The following is a 16,206-nucleotide window of genomic DNA, read 5'->3' as shown; positions in this document are numbered from 1 at the left end:
TAGCTTGGCATTTCGGACCCTACTGTATCAGCTGCAGGGATTGCCAGTCGAACTGGGGTTCTTGAGTCTGGAGCCAAGGCAACCCCAGAATTACCGGATGCGTTGAGCGTTTCAACACGTAGAAGGATGTTTCCTCTTTATGGAGTGTGCCCACCGACATGTAAATAGGCACAGTCTGATGGGTGATGAGACTGGAAAGATGTTCTCCTTGAATGGAAGCGATACGGAGACTCACCTCTAATGGTTGAAGAGGTATTCCCAAGATTTTGACGATATCGTCCATAATGAAACTGCCATTCGCACCGGTATCAATAAGGGTAGTGGTGGCAAACGTGTGGGTCTTGATGCCCAGGGATACTGGAAGCAGGAGTTGAGGGCCAGTAACAGTTGCGCCCAAGTTTGGGACCCCCGCCAGGCTCAGGTATTGCAGTTTCCCGGACGAACCAGGCAGCACTGCAGACGATGACCAGAAGTGCCACAGTAAAGGCAAAGCCCTTCTTTTCTACGGCAGAGATGTTCAGTGGGAGACAGCTGTCCCCAATTTACCTCCATGGGTTCCACCATGGAGGAAGGTGATAGTGTTATGTTCCTTGCAGGGGTGCATGGTACACTTGCAGGCCATACTGGAGAAGAGCGTGGAGCCTTTACTTCTAGACGTCTTTGCCGGAGGTGATGAGCGATCCTTCCTGCAAGCGAGATCAGGTCCTCTAGAGACGTGGGAGTCTCACGGACGGAGAGCTCATCTTTTAGAGCAGACGAGAGTCCATCTAGGAAGATGGCTTGTAGACAATTCTCTTGCCACTCAAGTTCTGTGGCCAAGGTTCGGAACTTCACCGTGTATTCAGAGAGGGTCCTTGACCCTTGACGGAGATGGAGTAGATTGTGACGGGCAATAGCCATCCGAGCAGGATCTCCGAAGGTCTGCTTGAAGAGAGCAATGAAGTCAGACATCTTGGAGAGGATGGTATCAGAATGCTCCCACAAGGGAGAGGCCCATGCCAGGGCCCTCCCTTCCAACTGGGACAGGATAAAGGTGACCTTCGTGATCTCCTGTTCTGCCAAGCTTTCCCATAACATCACGGACCCTGTTCTGTTCTGCCAAGCTTTCCCATAACATCACGGAGCCTCCACAGCTTCTCGGACTGCCATCACCCAGGGCCTTCCCCTAAGTATACTTCCCATTTATTAATAAATCGATAGTTTCACCTTTCCCTCCTCCCCCCCTTCAGCCATCCCTCCCCTACCTGCAGGCTTGCTACCCCACAAGTCCAGCTACTACTACTCTTTATTTCTCTGGTTCTTCCAAGTTATGTTCATCCAAGTTGTTTGATTCCCTGTTCAATGTAAGACAATTGTTGTCATTGTTCGCGTGCTTGTTGAATGTAAACTGAACTGATAAGTAACCCTGTTACTTGAACTTCGGTATATAAAAGCTATAAATAAATCTCCTTCAAGAACAAGGAAGGCTGGAGAGCAAATTGCATAAAGCACTGATTAAGAAAGCCATGACAAGAGCATGGATCTCCATTGAATCTAGGGGAGCAGGGAGTGCCAGAGTTGCTCTAGGAAGCATAGTGGACGGGAGGCCCACAGGGTTGGCCATAGCAGTCTCTTGTAGCTGAGAGCGTAGCTTCTCCACTGAAGAAGCTAGAGTCTCCAAGGCTTGGTGATGTTGCTTTATGGTAGCGGCCAGTCCTGGTAGGGCCCTGGAGGCAGGAGACTCCGCCGAGTCCATGGCCTTGGCAACCTGTTGCGCTCGGGGGTGGACCCCTGTCCTGTGGCAGTACAGGGACTGGCCACAGGGGCGGAGCACGGAAGGAGATAGAGGCAGTGTAGGTCTTCACCACTGGAAGCCTGAGGTCCCCCCGGGAGGAGCCGGGGGGTCTTAGGTGGGCCTCGCAGGGTCTCCTGGGAGAGTCAGAGTCTGGCATGCTCACAGACACTGGGAGAGCGCTATCGGGTTCGAAGCTGGGAACAGGTTGGAAGAGAGCGAACCAGAATAGAGTTGATGAGGACAAAGTTAGGGATAGAGCCAGAATCAAGCAGGGTCAGGCGAGCAGGGCCAAAGTCCAAGAATCAGTCTGAGGAGTGGTCAACGAAGCAAGGGTCAAGATCCAGAGGTCAGGTAGGGTCAAAGAGCAGGCTGAGGTCTTTGGCAGGTGGCAGGCAGGCAGGCAGGTCAGGAACAAGCTGAGGTCTTTGGCAGGCGGCAGGCAGGTCAGGAACAAGCTGAGGTCTTTACCAGAAGTCAGTCCGAGGTAAGACCAGGGAAACGAATAACGAACACAGGAACAAGCAGGCAAGGAGCAGGTACAAGCAGGAATGGAACTGCAACAGAAGGATCCTAGAACGAGACTAGGAACAGGCAAGCAGGAACACGAGCAAGGGCAATCTCAGGAACAAACCGATCTGATTGCCAAGGCAAGGAAGTGAGACCAGGAACTTCCTTATAACATGAGTTCCATCAGGGTGCGCCGCGAAACTAGGCCCCACCCTGGAATCTACATCAGGGCGGCTGGTCCGCACGTGCATAGGGGCGTGGCTAGCTGCTGAGATGCCGAGGCCTGGCGTGAGGCTCGGCATGGGACGCCGGGGCCTAGCTGGACTTGCAAGGGCCTCAAGGGAGACAGGACCGGGACCCAATGTGTGACCCCGAAAGTAAGCGGTCCCGTGCGCGGGATAACCGCGGGTGGGGCGCGTAACACATATACAATCAAACCAGAAGATTCTATGTATATGTGAGCAACAGAGTCGAGTGCATCAGGAATTCAATGTGACTGGAACAGTGGCATTATATGCTCACCAATCAGAACCCAGTGGACCATGCCACAAAGTCTATCTAAGCAGCTCAACTGATGCAGATAATATGTCTAACTGGACCTGAGTCCCTCAGAAAGAGCAATGATAGACTCCCAGTTGTGAGCTTGTGAATCCTATATTGGACACAGAAATCTGCCCACAGACCCTGGACAGTACATCAAATGCATTTCTGTACAAAGCCACACAGTTGATTAATTCTCACATTCAGAGAAAGTCATCCGCGTTGTGTACAGCAAGAGGCTTACACTAAAGAATTCAAGACAGCAAAACAAGGATAAGTGAAGACATCCATCAGACCTGTCACGGAGAAAATGCTCCTTATATTTCATAAAATACTTGAACATTATGGACCATTGCATGTTTTTGGTAGTTATTTGATTTGCATGTTTCAAAATAGTGGTATCTACAATACCAAGAGGGGAGTGTTCTGCTTCTGCAGTGTATGTATGTTTCTTTGTTACGCTGCAACCCTGTGTCATCTTATAATTGCTTAGCTTAGAGTCTCTGCAGGGTGTGGAGCTCTTTTTCCTGATTAGTTATCGTTTAAATGATTCTAAGCTCCCTATTGTATCTATTCCTGTTTCACTCCCTCTCGCTCTGTGTTTTCTTGCCTCTTCCTTTGACCAAAAGCAGCCTGGGTCTAACTTATTTAGCATCTGAGTATCTTATTTAGGGTCCCCTGCAGCATGATGATTTTGGGAGACATCCAGTTATTATGGGTCTCCTTTTCTCCTCCCCATGCCTCACAGGAAACTATCCCTGCCCCTTACACAATCCTTTGTCTGTCCCCTCCACACCCTACTCTCACTTTACCCCCCAATCCTTCTAGCACCCTATTTCTTACACTTCACTACATTCTCTCTCTTCCTCGACCCCCATGCAGAATCCTCTCTCAACCCTATTACCCCAATCCTCCTTATTTATTTAAAACATTTTTTCTCCACTTATAATAAAAATAATCAATTCTAAGTGGATCATACCTTAACATACAGCAGTAAATTCACATATAAACATATAATACTTTTTCAATAAAACCTATCAGCTAAAGACTTCCTTAAACAATAAAGTCTTCAACTTTTTCCTAACAAATTTCCCGCTTTGACAAGCAGGACGAGAATGTTGCTTTGTGACATGCCTTCCTGCTTTGGCAGCTGAGTTCAGATTGGTGGTCTGAATGTGTGGTGCTGGCGGGTCCTGCAAGAATGGAGCAGGCCAATAGAAGAGGCAAACATGGTCTATTCTCCTACTCACTGGACACAGTGGGAAGAGGAGAGCACAGTAGGAGGGGGAACCACAGGTTCAAAACTGGAGGTGGAGGGAGAGGGCAATGCCTCCCAATATCACTCCCCTGCCCAAGGCACTAGGCCTGATTTTACTGGTAAAAAGACACGGAAAGGAACTTTTCACCTTTATTTCCTAGTAAAAGCTAAACTAGTTCAAAATGATAAACAGCAATACATCCTTGTGCTGTGTCAGCTTTGCAAATCAGGAAGCATGCCCTCTATTACCGCTCCCATATCCTGTCCTTGTGTACCTGTTATATTAAATTGTGTGGCATTCAGCTCTTGCAACAGGCGGTCCAGTTCACACAGACCTCCTCCCAGGACAGAGGAAGAAAAAGGCAGCTGATCCTTCCCTTTAGGGGTCCGGGGTTTGCACACAGTGCTGGAAGAACAATTATTAAACAAAAAAATATAAATTAGAGAAACGCAGCTTAAAGTCGTTGTACTAGGAAAAACATGCCTTCCGCTATTTTCAGCTGGCAGTTAAATAAAATAATTTAGATTACTCATATTTCTGTTCTAATGTTCCTTTCATTCCTTGAATGAAGGAAAATTAAGCAAAAAAAACAAAACAAAAAAACAGTCATAAATGAAAATCTTCCCCAGTTCCTAAAACTTTTTGACTAACACCCAAGTCTTCTAAATATTTTTTCACTCCTGTAGGCAGATATCACACTATTAGATGTAAGCAATGAATACAGAAAAACAAAACAGTGATGGCAACAAATGTGACTCAACGAATAAAAAAAAAGGTTTTTTCAGGGACTATTATGAACAGTATTGGAAATCATGAACAAGATCAGACCCAGCTTTCTAAACATATTCAGATCCCACTAATAACACAAGAAAGTCATGACTTAGGATTAAAGTACTGTAAGGCTGATCATGTTCATGATTCTGCACACTGTTTTAGATAGTCTCTGAAAGACTTTTAATGGTTCATTGAATCACATTTGTTGCCATCATTATTTTGGGTTTTTTATTGGCTTTATGCATCTCTGCTCCTGTTTTACATGCTGATATGTTTAAGCTGGAGCGAAGGCTAGAAGCTGCCCCAGAAATGATGATCTATGATTCAGATGTGTGCAAAGCTCAAATCTTACCTGTACAAGTGATCCTTATCTCCCCCTGTGGAAGAGGGGACAGGAGCAGGGTCTGCAGGCATGGCGGGGCTCATTGCCTATGAGGAGAGGTGTGTGGGTCAGGTAATGTGAAAGAAGCAACCATCATCATAATGCACACAGGATCTACATGTGACCCTTCTGATAATGCAGACAGGATCGAAAAGCAACTCTCGTGATGATGCGCATGGAATTTACGTGTGAATCTCTTTTGGACCTCACACAGGATCTACATACATGGACACGCTGCACAGGGATGCTCTGCACAGAAAATCTCAGATCATACCTGCTGAGGATTGTATGGTGGCGGGGGTGGCCGTGGTTCACACCCATCCTTTGAGATCCCATTGGTAGGCCCACTACAGGTCCGGTCCTGTCCAGGGGGTTCTAAACTGTCTGTGAGCAAGACAGGCCGCTTGGAGATATGGGAAGTAGTGGTCTCCAGATCTGCAAGCAAAGCATCTGAAAAACAGAGTCCCACCCCCAACACAGAGTTAGAATGGAAGCGATAGATTTCTCCAAAAGCCACAAGGATTGCAGCCACAGACTTCTCTCGCAGTTACCTGCTCCTCAGGCCCTGACATCACTAAAAGCTGTGGATCTCATTCAGGAGTGGAGGGGGTAGTCTAAGTGGCTAGAGCAGGGAAACCAGGGTTCAAATGCTCTGTCTCCCACTGACGCCCCTTGTGACCCTGGGCAAGTCATTTTACCCTCCATTGCCTCAGGTACTAACTTAGAAGGGATATATGCCAACCGTACCTGAATTTATAATTCATCTTGAGCTTGGATTTGGAAAGGTAATTGAATTGCTTCTCTAACAATCAAAAGGGTTCTCTCAAATGAATGGGCTCCTGGAGTCACAGAATTATGGAAAAGACACAGGAGCACTAGAAGCAAGGCTCCCCAGCTACAACCTTCTCTAAACTCCATACCCACTAAGGAAGAGAGAGCTTGCTTAAACACATTGCTTGGCTGTCAGGGTGTGCCTGGGGTGCTCAAGAGTCAACGCGCAGGCCTAATTTGGAGGAGGGAAGAAGGTATTGCTGGACCAAGGCCCCCAAGCTCAGAATGCCACAAATTACAAGCATGTGTTTACAAACTAACTTAAAAAGGGCAATGACGATTACAAGGAATACCTGTGGAAAGTCAGAAGTGAATTTTAAAAATATTAGAAATTTGCATAAGAAAGTGCAAGACTCGTAAGTACAAACTAAATATCAATCAGAAGAACACTTTTGGATTATAACAATAAATTTGGTACCAAAACTACCTACAATTTTTAAAAAGAATTTAGCACAATTTGTTGATTTATTTGTTTAGTTACAGGTATTTTATATACCGTCCTTCCAGAAAAGATCAGAGTGCATTTACAAGCTAAAAACATACATAGTATATACATATAATCCCATACACAAAAATACATCTAACCTTCTGGTTCATTATTTAATTTCAAATGCCGTCATGAAGAGCATTTGAAACGTTTTTAAAGATTCTGGCATCGTGTTCCAAAGCTTGCTCTTTCACGTGCTGCACTGAGATGAGCACAGTCTATTGAGGGAACACCCTGACCACCTTTGTTTGCTGATCTTACCACTCTCCGAGGAACATAAAAAAAAGTAGGGCCACACCAAGCCACACAGTGTCTTTATTGGGAATTATTTGGTGAACCAGTCTAAGGGCTTTGTCTTGTACGTGAAACCGAACCGGGAGCCAGTGGAGTAAGCACAGTACCGATGGTATACGGTCAGACTGTTTTGTGCCCGACAGAATATGGGCAGCCAAATTCTGGAACATCTGCAAAGATCTCAAGGTGCTGGCTGGTAACCCCAGAACTACAATAATCAATATTTGCAAATATCAGTGTCTGGAGGACTGTCTGGAAGATCATTAAATGGAGGGGGGTTCGCAATTTAATTTTGCTGGCGTCTGAATAAATAATAAGGCCTGCCCTGGTGACAGCATTATTCTGTTGTGAATAAAGCTCAGATGGAATATTTGAAGGGGATGGGCCCCCTGCTATTTCGCCACTGATCTGTGCAAGAACCGATTAACATTGCTGGCATGAGAATGCCACTCCCCAGCAGTCGCTTTCTCCCTGCTTCCGACAGGATGTCTGTCAGCCATGGAAAGGAAAAAAAAGCGCTTGTCAGAGGCCCTGGTTCACTCCCTGCAAGCTGGGAAGAAACAGCTGCCAAAAGCCACTGATGCCTGCTTTTGCTCTATAGAAGGGGCAGGGTTGACAAATGAGACTGAATCTCGGAGCCTGCAATTGGGCAGTGGTGCCTAAAGGCTTAACAGACGCAAGCGTACATACAATTGCAACCAACGTAAAGTAAACACACAGAAACACAAATGCAGAAAGACGGACACACAGACTCCAGCAACAGGCTTTAACACAGAGACAGACCTGCATAAGGGACCTGAGGATCTGGCACAGGCTGGAGGGGGCAGAGATAGGAAGGATATGTGTGTTTGCATCTAAAGTGCGCAATTATACGTTCTACACAGCCACCAGTTCCCTGGGGCAAGAGTTAGAAAATTCTGCAGCAATGTTTCTGAAATTCAGGGGCACGTTTACATATTACATAATGGGAATTTTATTTTACATTTCGGAAACAGTCATTTTCTGTTTCTTTCTTCTGTGACTTGTAATTTTTTTTTTTTTTTAAAGTCTTTTGGAATGAAGGACAAAGGAACTTAATGATCAATGTAGGAAAAGAAGGAAGGGGATGGCATCTCGGAGATAGTAGAAGAAAGGCAGGGCGGATCAGAGATGGGGGAGGGAGAGAAGCATTGGAAATGGAGAGGGAGGGAAGGATTGAAGTTGGAAGCAGCAGAAGGAAATGAGAGAGGAGGGATAAGGAAGTAGAACTGGTGATGGAAGAAAGATGGGGAGAAGAGAAGGGAGACATAGGATACAGGGAAGGAAGATCCTTCTCACCCCACTCCTCAACTAGCATAAATCCTCTCTCTCTCTCTCATGTAATGGTGATAATGTCTCTAATGTTCGGGTAGGGGCTCATCTGAGCAACAATGATCATCAGATGGTATGGTTCAATTTTGCAAATAGGATACCGAGAAGTCACACAAAGACCCGAGTTATGAATTTCAAAAATACGGACTTTGTTGAAATGGGGACGTACCTGGAGGAAGAACTGGAAGACTGGGAGAAAATGGGGTGAGGTGGAACAGTGGGCCAAGTTAAAAGGAGCGACTACAAAGGCAACAAATCTATATGTTAGAAAAGAAAACATGAGTAGGAGGAAAAAGGAGGTGCCTGAAAAAATAAAGGCAAAAAAAACAGCATTCAAGAGGATCCCAAAAAATGGAACACAGTGAAGAATATTTGTTAAAACTGAGGGAGACGAAGAAAGAAATAAGGAAAGCAAAAGGTCAAGCAGAAGAAAAGATGGCCAAAGAGGTAAAGCGAGGAGACAAACATTTTTCAGATATATTAGTGAAAGAAGGGAGGTCAGAAGTGGTATAGTGAAATTGAAAGGGGAGAAGGAGCAATGTGTAGAGAGTATCAAAGAAATGGAAGAAATATTAAACAAATACTTAAGTTCGGTATTCACTAAAGAAGACCCTGGAAAAGGACGTTACTGGTTAACAAGACCATAGATGGGGATGGAGTAGACGAAACTCCGTTTACAGAAGAGAATGTCTGGGAGGAGCTAGGCAAACTGAAAGTGGACAAGGCCATGGGGCTGGATGAGATACACCCCAGGATACTGAGAGAGCTCAGAGATGCGCTGGCAGGTCCTCTGAAAGACCTGTTCAATAGATCCCTGGAAACAAGAGTGGTGTTGCAGGATTGGAGAAGAGCGTTGGTAGCCCCGCTTCACAAGAATGGTAGCAGAGAGGAGGCTGGAAACTACAGGTGACTGAAAATGAATGGAGACTCTGCTGAAGGAAAGAATAGTGAACTATCTACAATCCGGTGAGTTGCTGGACTCGAGGCAGCATGGATCACCAGGGGAAGGTCCTGTCCGACAAATCTGATTGATTTTTTTGACTGGGTAACTAGAGAATTGGATCGAGGAAGAGCACTCGATGTGATCTACTTGGATTTCAGCAAAGCTTTTTATACTGTCTCGCATAAGAGGCTTGTGAATAAAATGAGAAGCTTGGGAATGAAGGCCAAGATAGTGGCATGGATTACAAACTGGTTGACTGAAAAGAGACAGAGTGTAATGGTAAACGGAATGTACTCCGAAGAGAAAACCATTTTAAGTGGAATGCCACAGGGTTCAGTATTGGGACCGGTACTGTTCAATATCTTTGTGAGCGACATTGCGGAAGGGACAGAAGGTAAAATTTGTCTATTTGTGGATGATACTAAGATCTGCAATAGAGTGTATATGCCTGAAAGAGTAAAGAAAATGAAAAATGATTTAAGAAAACTTTAAGAATGGTCGAACACTTGACAGCTGGGATTCAATGCCAAAAAGTGCAGATCATGCATCTGGGGTACAGTAATCCAAAGAGCTGTATGTGATGGAGGATGAAAGACTGATGTGCATGGATCAAGAGAGGGTTCTTGGGGTAATAGTGTCTGGAGATCTAAAGTTGGTGAAGCAATGTGACAAGGCGATAGCTAAAGCCAGAAGAATGCTGGGTTGCATAGAAAGAGGAATAACCAGTAAGAAAAAGAAGTTAATGCCCTCATACAGGTCCTTGGTGAGGCCTCACTTGTGTTCAGTTCTGGAGTCTGTATCTCAAAAGGGACAAAGACAGGATAGAGGCTGTCCAGAGAAGAGCAATCAAAATGGTGTGGGGTCTATATGAGAAGACATATGAGGAAAGGCTGAAGGATCTAAATATGTTTACACTTGAAGAGAGGAGGTGCAGGGGAGATATGATACAGACCTTCAGATACCTGAAAGGCTTTAATGATGCACAATCAACAAATCTTTTCCGATGGAAAGAAATCAGCAGAACTAGGGGTCACGATATGAAACTCCAGGGAGGACAACTCAGGAAATATTTCTTCACTGAGGGTAGCTGATGCCTGGAATGCCCTTCCAGAGGAGGTGGTGAAGATGAAAACAGTGAAAGAATTCAAAGGGGCATGGGATAAACACTGTGGAAATGAAGAAATGAGTGCATGGGGGTGACTTGCTGGTGTGGAAGTTTCTACCCTTAATCAATAAGCTTCATACTGTTGATGCAACTCCATCATTGCTCTCTGTTTCAATGGCAGGAGGAAAGAGGAATTGAATTCGGATAGCAACCAATGAGGGCCCAGACTTTTATGGTCTGGGGAAACAATTAAGCATGGGGCAACTTGCTGAAGTGGTGGTTACTACCCTTAACCAATAAGCCTGATACTTTTGATGCAACTCAACATTGCTCTCTGCTTCAACGGCAAGTGGTAATAGGAAGTGGATTCAAACAGCAACCAATGAGGGCCCAACTGGGAATCTGTTAGGCATGGAGGAAACCTGCACAGCACGGCCGATGCTACTTGGGCGTGCTGGGCAGACTGGATGGACCATTTGGTCCTTTTCTGCCGTCATTTCTATGTTTCTCTATACATACACTTTCTCTCACTCACACTCTAAGACTCTTTCTTACAACCCAAGCCCCGCTACCTAGCTCCTCTCACACACACAAGCCCTGTCTACCCCCTTCTGAAATAAACAAGTCAGCCTGCCCCTATAGAGCCTTTCAGGCATCCACCTAAACCAATTCTCTCATTTTCCCCCAAGCCATTCCTTTTCACCAGGGCTATTGGGCAAGATGGACAATGATATGCCTTGATAGGGTGTGACTCAAATAATATTGCCGTGTACACCCTTGTTTATTAAAAATGTATGTATATATGTGATACTCAAAAGGGGATTTCGGATCCATTGTATCAAGCAATACCGGACATTAGAACACAAAAGAAACTTCTTTAAGCTATTTCCACTCTGGCGGCGTTTAAGATGCCGTTTGGCACACGATAAACAATATGAAACAGACATAATATAAAATAATTAATTTTATTGTTGGAGTTTGCACCATAATATGTACAAAATAAATTAAAAAACATGATGGAGGTGGCCAGTTTATGATTATAAAAAAAGACTATTGCGAGGCAACCTGGATGGAGCCCGTTCAATAATATATGAAACTACCACCATCCATTCAAAAAAATGTTTGTTCTTTTGAGTATCATATATATACATTTTTAATAAACAAGGGTGTACACGGCAATCTCATTTGAGACATAGATTAGACACACTGGGGAGTATATTAGTGTGTGATTTATTTCAACTCAGTACAGTGATCTTTATTTAGTAGGTTTTGATAGGGTGTGAGGCAGCACTGTTTGGACTGTTGATCACAACAGTGCTTGGCGTTCCACTAAAGTCCTTATGCTACTGCTACTGTGCAGCCACTTCATCGGAGGAAGACATTGATCACGTCACTGGAGGGGGACCCTCTTGTATCTGCGATTTTGGAGTGTGACTGATGGGATGCAGGTTAGCCTAGTGATGGGCGTGCCTCTCATAACACCCCTTCTGCCCCAGCTGTTCACCTCACACTGCTGCCAACCTCTTCCCCCTTTTGCCAACTCACCACCTCTCACCCTGCCAATTCTCACTCCTTCCCCTGCCAATCAATCCTCCCAGTGATAATCTGGGCCAACAGATATGAAGAAGAGATCAGTGGTTTCTCGGGATGCTTCTTAAATCCAAATCCACCTTTGCTGCTCAGGAACCGACTTGAACCGCATGGGATTCCATACTGCCATATGGTTAAAAGTACCAGTTGGGCCCTGATGTAGCTTCATGGAAATCTAGGGTCCTGATGTCATGTATGAGGCTCAAAGGAGACAGGAGTAATGTTAGAAAATATTTCTTCACAGAAAGGGTAACAGATGCATGGACTGGACTTTCAGTGGAAGGGAAGGGAGGGAGGCAAAAACAGCAGCAGAATTCAAAAGAAAGCATTGTGTAAGCAGGGAGGATCTTCAGTTACACAGAAATTAAACAAATGCCAGAGATCAACTGTGGTCAATGACACTGTAACAGGAAGCAAACTGGGCAGATTAGATAGACTTTATGGTCCTTATTCATTGTCATATTCTATGTAGATATATTTTATATTATTTTAAAAAATGTTACTTTGCAACTTAGTTTAATTAAAAAATAATGTAAATTATGTACATTAGTACCATATATTTCATAGTTGTACATTTTTTAATTTTTAAATCTATAGGCACTATAATTGATATGTGCCACACTGCTTCTTAGCTCTGACTCAGTGCACAATTTGATAATTTAATTTGTTAAGCATGATGGGTGGATGGGGGAAGAACAAACAGGAGGAGATAAGTGAGATTGCTGCTGCTTCCCTGCCAGTCTCCGAAGTCAACAGTCCAAACTTGGGCTGTCTGTTGACCTCATTCTCAAATCAGCTCCATGACAGAAGAAACCCTGCCCCCATATACTGCCACTATTTCCCATTCCCCAAATCTACCACCTAGCTCAGGTCAAGGGACAAGGAACCCAAAACTCAACATACCTCCCCTATTAACCTCATCCAAACCTACCCCCACTTCCATCACACACAGGCAAACTTTTATATGAGGGATCGCAGGTGGCACACCGGTATATCTAGGGGGTGCTTTTCAGCTTTGCTCTGACTCCATCTGCTGGAGGGGAGGCATAACCCAGCAGTCTGGACTGATCCTGGTACGTACAGGGAAAATATATTTCCCCTCACTCCCAGAGTTAGAGCTAACCCAAGCCCATCATCCTGAAATATATCTTTCCCCACTGTTCTGAGCTACATGGCCCACAAATATCATCACTGTATCCCTCACTCCCACCATCCTGTGTCATATCTCCTCCAACATCCCACCCCCAGTATCCTGACAGATTTCACCAACTTTTTACTCACCTTCCTGTGATATATCTCCCCCCCCCCCCCCCCACAATCATTCTGAGATATAGCGGATACAGATAACTTTATTGGTATGACAATTTTCCATGTGCGAGTACTGCCCTATTATTTATTTGACTGACTGCTCACCCCTGCCATCCTGAAATATATTTCCCCTAACCTTCTCCCCAATCTGTATCTTCCACCCACTACTCAGTCGCATTATCCTTAGATATATTCCTCTATCCCTCAGCCCAATGGCTACTAAACTTTCAGTCAGGACTATCAAAGCTCCGTCTCAATCTTTCACCGTCTGCCCACTTTTCCCCACTATCCTTCTGTAACCTCTCTTCCACTTATGGCTGCTCTCTCTCTCTCTGACTTTTACTGCCTGCATGCATCTCTTTCTCCGTTGTTCTCTCCATCTCTCTTTTAATGTATCCTTTCATGCACATGTGTTTCTGTTTCCGTTTTCTCTCCTGCACTGTCCTTTCTCACCCCCTTTTCCATGCGTCTCTCTTACTCCCTGTCTGCATTTCCTCCGTATTTTCTCCCTTTCTCGGTAGCGCACGAAACTTCGTAAAACACTTCCTGCGGGGAGGCAGTCAGCCCCCCCCCCGGCCTTACCCAGGTCGTCCATGCTCCCCTCCGCTGCCTGCAGTCTCCCCCACAGCCCCGGGGAGGGGGGGTTCCCTGCCCGGCCAGTCGCTGGAAGGTGGGCTCCGGGAATGAGCCACCGCCCCGCGCTCCCGCTGCCCGCGCTCTCTGACGCTCTCACACATTCTTCCAGCTGGGAGTGACCATGTAAGGAAGCTGGAATCTCGCAGGGAACCACATTTCTGGCCAAACAGCGTCCTGCTGCTGTTTCAGGGGAAAGAGAGAGGGCGGGCGCGCGAGCGTGAGCGAGACCGTTACCCTGAGTCACACGCTGACCGGGGGGGGGGGGGGCAGGGGAGAGGGAACCACCACCAAAAAAAAACCCAAGTTAGCAGGAGGTTCGTCTTTGCAGGCAGTTACCCCGATACGGAAAGGAGACAGACAAAGAGAGAGGGGGGAGGGGGAGACCGTTAGGCTGCAACCCCCCCCCCAGTCATACCTGGGACAAAGTGAAGGGGTAAACCATTTGTAGCCGTGCCTTCTCCGTGTCTCGGGTGCCAATGCAGAGCGACTGCAGTTATTTCAGGCTAGTCCGCGTTTGCAAACTACAAGCAGAAAGTCAATCATCACTGCATTATTAACCAAGGCCCCAGCCTCCCGCTGCAGCTCAGAGCTAGAATCTCGGCTTAGAAATTTGGCAGCGCATTTGCCTATAGTTTTTACATCGTTAATATAAACATCACATTTTTATTGCAAATGTTCCAATTGTTTCCATTTTTTTTTTAAAAAACATTTCCCAGTCTTTGAGATGTGCATCTCATTTTCTTATCTTTCTTCTTTCCTTTGTAATTTTTTTAATTTATATATATTTATGCAGCTTCCCTCCTTCGTGAGGGTTGCTACCCTAGGTATTGTTGATGTTATTCCTTCCCTCATCTGTAAGGTCGAGCAATAATAGCGACTCGAGTAGAAAGTGTAAGGCATAGCCCCCATCGTTTCCTGCGGCAGCTAAGGGGTAGATTCTGTAGCAAAGGTTTGAAAAATCTGAAGCACATGGATAAACATGTCCATCTTTTATTTAAACAGATAAGAATAGATACTACATGTGATCTTAGCCAAAAGGCCATCCAACTTTTATTTAACATTATAAAAATAAAATTGTTTTCAAGCCTTGGTGTTGTATAATTTATTGGATGAGGAAAAGGGATCGCAGTGATGGGGAGTGCAGGAGGATAGGACCAGGGATGCAGATAGGAAGAGAGGACCAGAAATGAGATGAGAAGGTAAGAGAACTGGAGATGAGGGAAGGAGTGGGAGAAGGAAAGGGTACTGGGGTGATGGTGAAGAAGAGGGAGAGAGGACAGGGATGAGAGAGGAAGATCAAGTAAAGGGGGGGGGGGGAGGGCAAGATCAGGGACAGAGAGGGAGGAGTGGGAAGAAGGGTGTCAGTATCTGGGAGGTAGGAAGGAAGGGACATTCCAGGATCTAGGGCATAGACCAAGGGAAAGAGGATCTGAATTGCAGGTGGGGAGTGGGTGGGAGGAGGCAGATGTCTCTACCATGCCTGGGTCCTGCACCCGTTGTATTCTCTCTCTCCGATCTCCCATTCTGGTATATGTACACACTCATCACCAATCCCTTCTGCCCCTTCCCTCCTCTGACACACAGATATAAACCACCCAGCTGATCCACTCTCATCCCCCAGCATCTCTCTCCTCTCCCCTCCTAACCAAGTCAAAATGACCCCCTCTTTGCTGTTTTCTCCAGGCTCACCCCTCTCATCCTGTCCCTGAATGACGAGGGGCAGAATAATAAAGAGCACAGTAGTTCTTTATTACTCTATTATGTCTACTCCAAGTTTATTTTCTTTCCTTCTGTTCTCTGCATGTGGCAGGATCAGGCAGCATCAGGCTGTCCTGTCCTCTATTGAGTAAAATTCAGCACAGCTGGAAGGTAGCAAATCATCAGCCAGCCCGGTATCCCAGATTTGTGCCACCCTAGACACAGGACTAATGTACTTATTGACAAATCCAGGCTTGTCCCTCCCATTCCAAAGAACCACTTGTCTCCCCTTTCCCTGCCTGCTTCCCTCCCTCTAACCTCCATCACACTGTTGTGGTCACAAATGCTGAATTGCATTGCCATTCTCACAAGTACATTGTGGTTGTTTTCCACCTACTGTACCTTGATAGGAATGAACCTCATTCCCAAACCAGCATAGGTCAGGAATGATCTCAAGCTCTAAAATGTACAACCAGTGCTCTTATTATTTGTATTGTGCCAAAGAGAGCCTCCTTGTGGAGTTCAGCAGATGGAATATGTCTATACACCATCCCACGGCCGGCGTGCCTGCAAGTTCTTTTTAAGCTGGCCAATGGCACGCAGGTTTCCTGTGTGAGTACCACGGCACTGACAGTAATGCGGAACGCTGGCAGTTTACCACAGGCACTCTGCATACCCCCTTCCACAGTTCTCACCCTAATCATAGGCACTGAGGACCGTGCAGAGGG

At 45.7% G+C, this 16,206-nt stretch overlaps 1 protein-coding gene across 3 annotated transcripts in view; it reads right to left on the bottom strand.

The window, feature by feature from the left end:
* The window catches only part of TGFB1I1 (transforming growth factor beta 1 induced transcript 1), a 58,702-nt gene extending 44,488 nt beyond the window's left edge, over window positions 1-14,214 (bottom strand). Inside the window, exons 1-4 of one of the 3 annotated variants that reach the window (XM_029606846.1) lie at window positions 14,196-14,212; window positions 5,511-5,686; window positions 5,207-5,283; window positions 4,355-4,485 (exon numbers count right to left, since the gene is read on the bottom strand). In XM_029606846.1, the coding sequence (XP_029462706.1) occupies window positions 4,355-4,485; window positions 5,207-5,280 (205 nt within the window). In that variant the 5' untranslated portion in view covers window positions 5,281-5,283; window positions 5,511-5,686; window positions 14,196-14,212. Of the gene's footprint in view, window positions 1-4,354; window positions 4,486-5,206; window positions 5,284-5,510; window positions 5,687-13,726; window positions 13,976-14,195 lie in introns of those variants that run through there. The other 2 variants (XM_029606845.1, XM_029606847.1) reach the window with 2 other exon arrangements.
* Window positions 14,215-16,206: the final 1,992 nt, after the last annotated feature.

This window comes from Rhinatrema bivittatum, chromosome 6, assembly GCF_901001135.1.
Source record: "Rhinatrema bivittatum chromosome 6, aRhiBiv1.1, whole genome shotgun sequence".
In the NCBI taxonomy this organism is placed as follows: domain Eukaryota; kingdom Metazoa; phylum Chordata; class Amphibia; order Gymnophiona; family Rhinatrematidae; genus Rhinatrema; species Rhinatrema bivittatum.
This window is presented reverse-complemented; position numbering and strand designations above follow the sequence as displayed.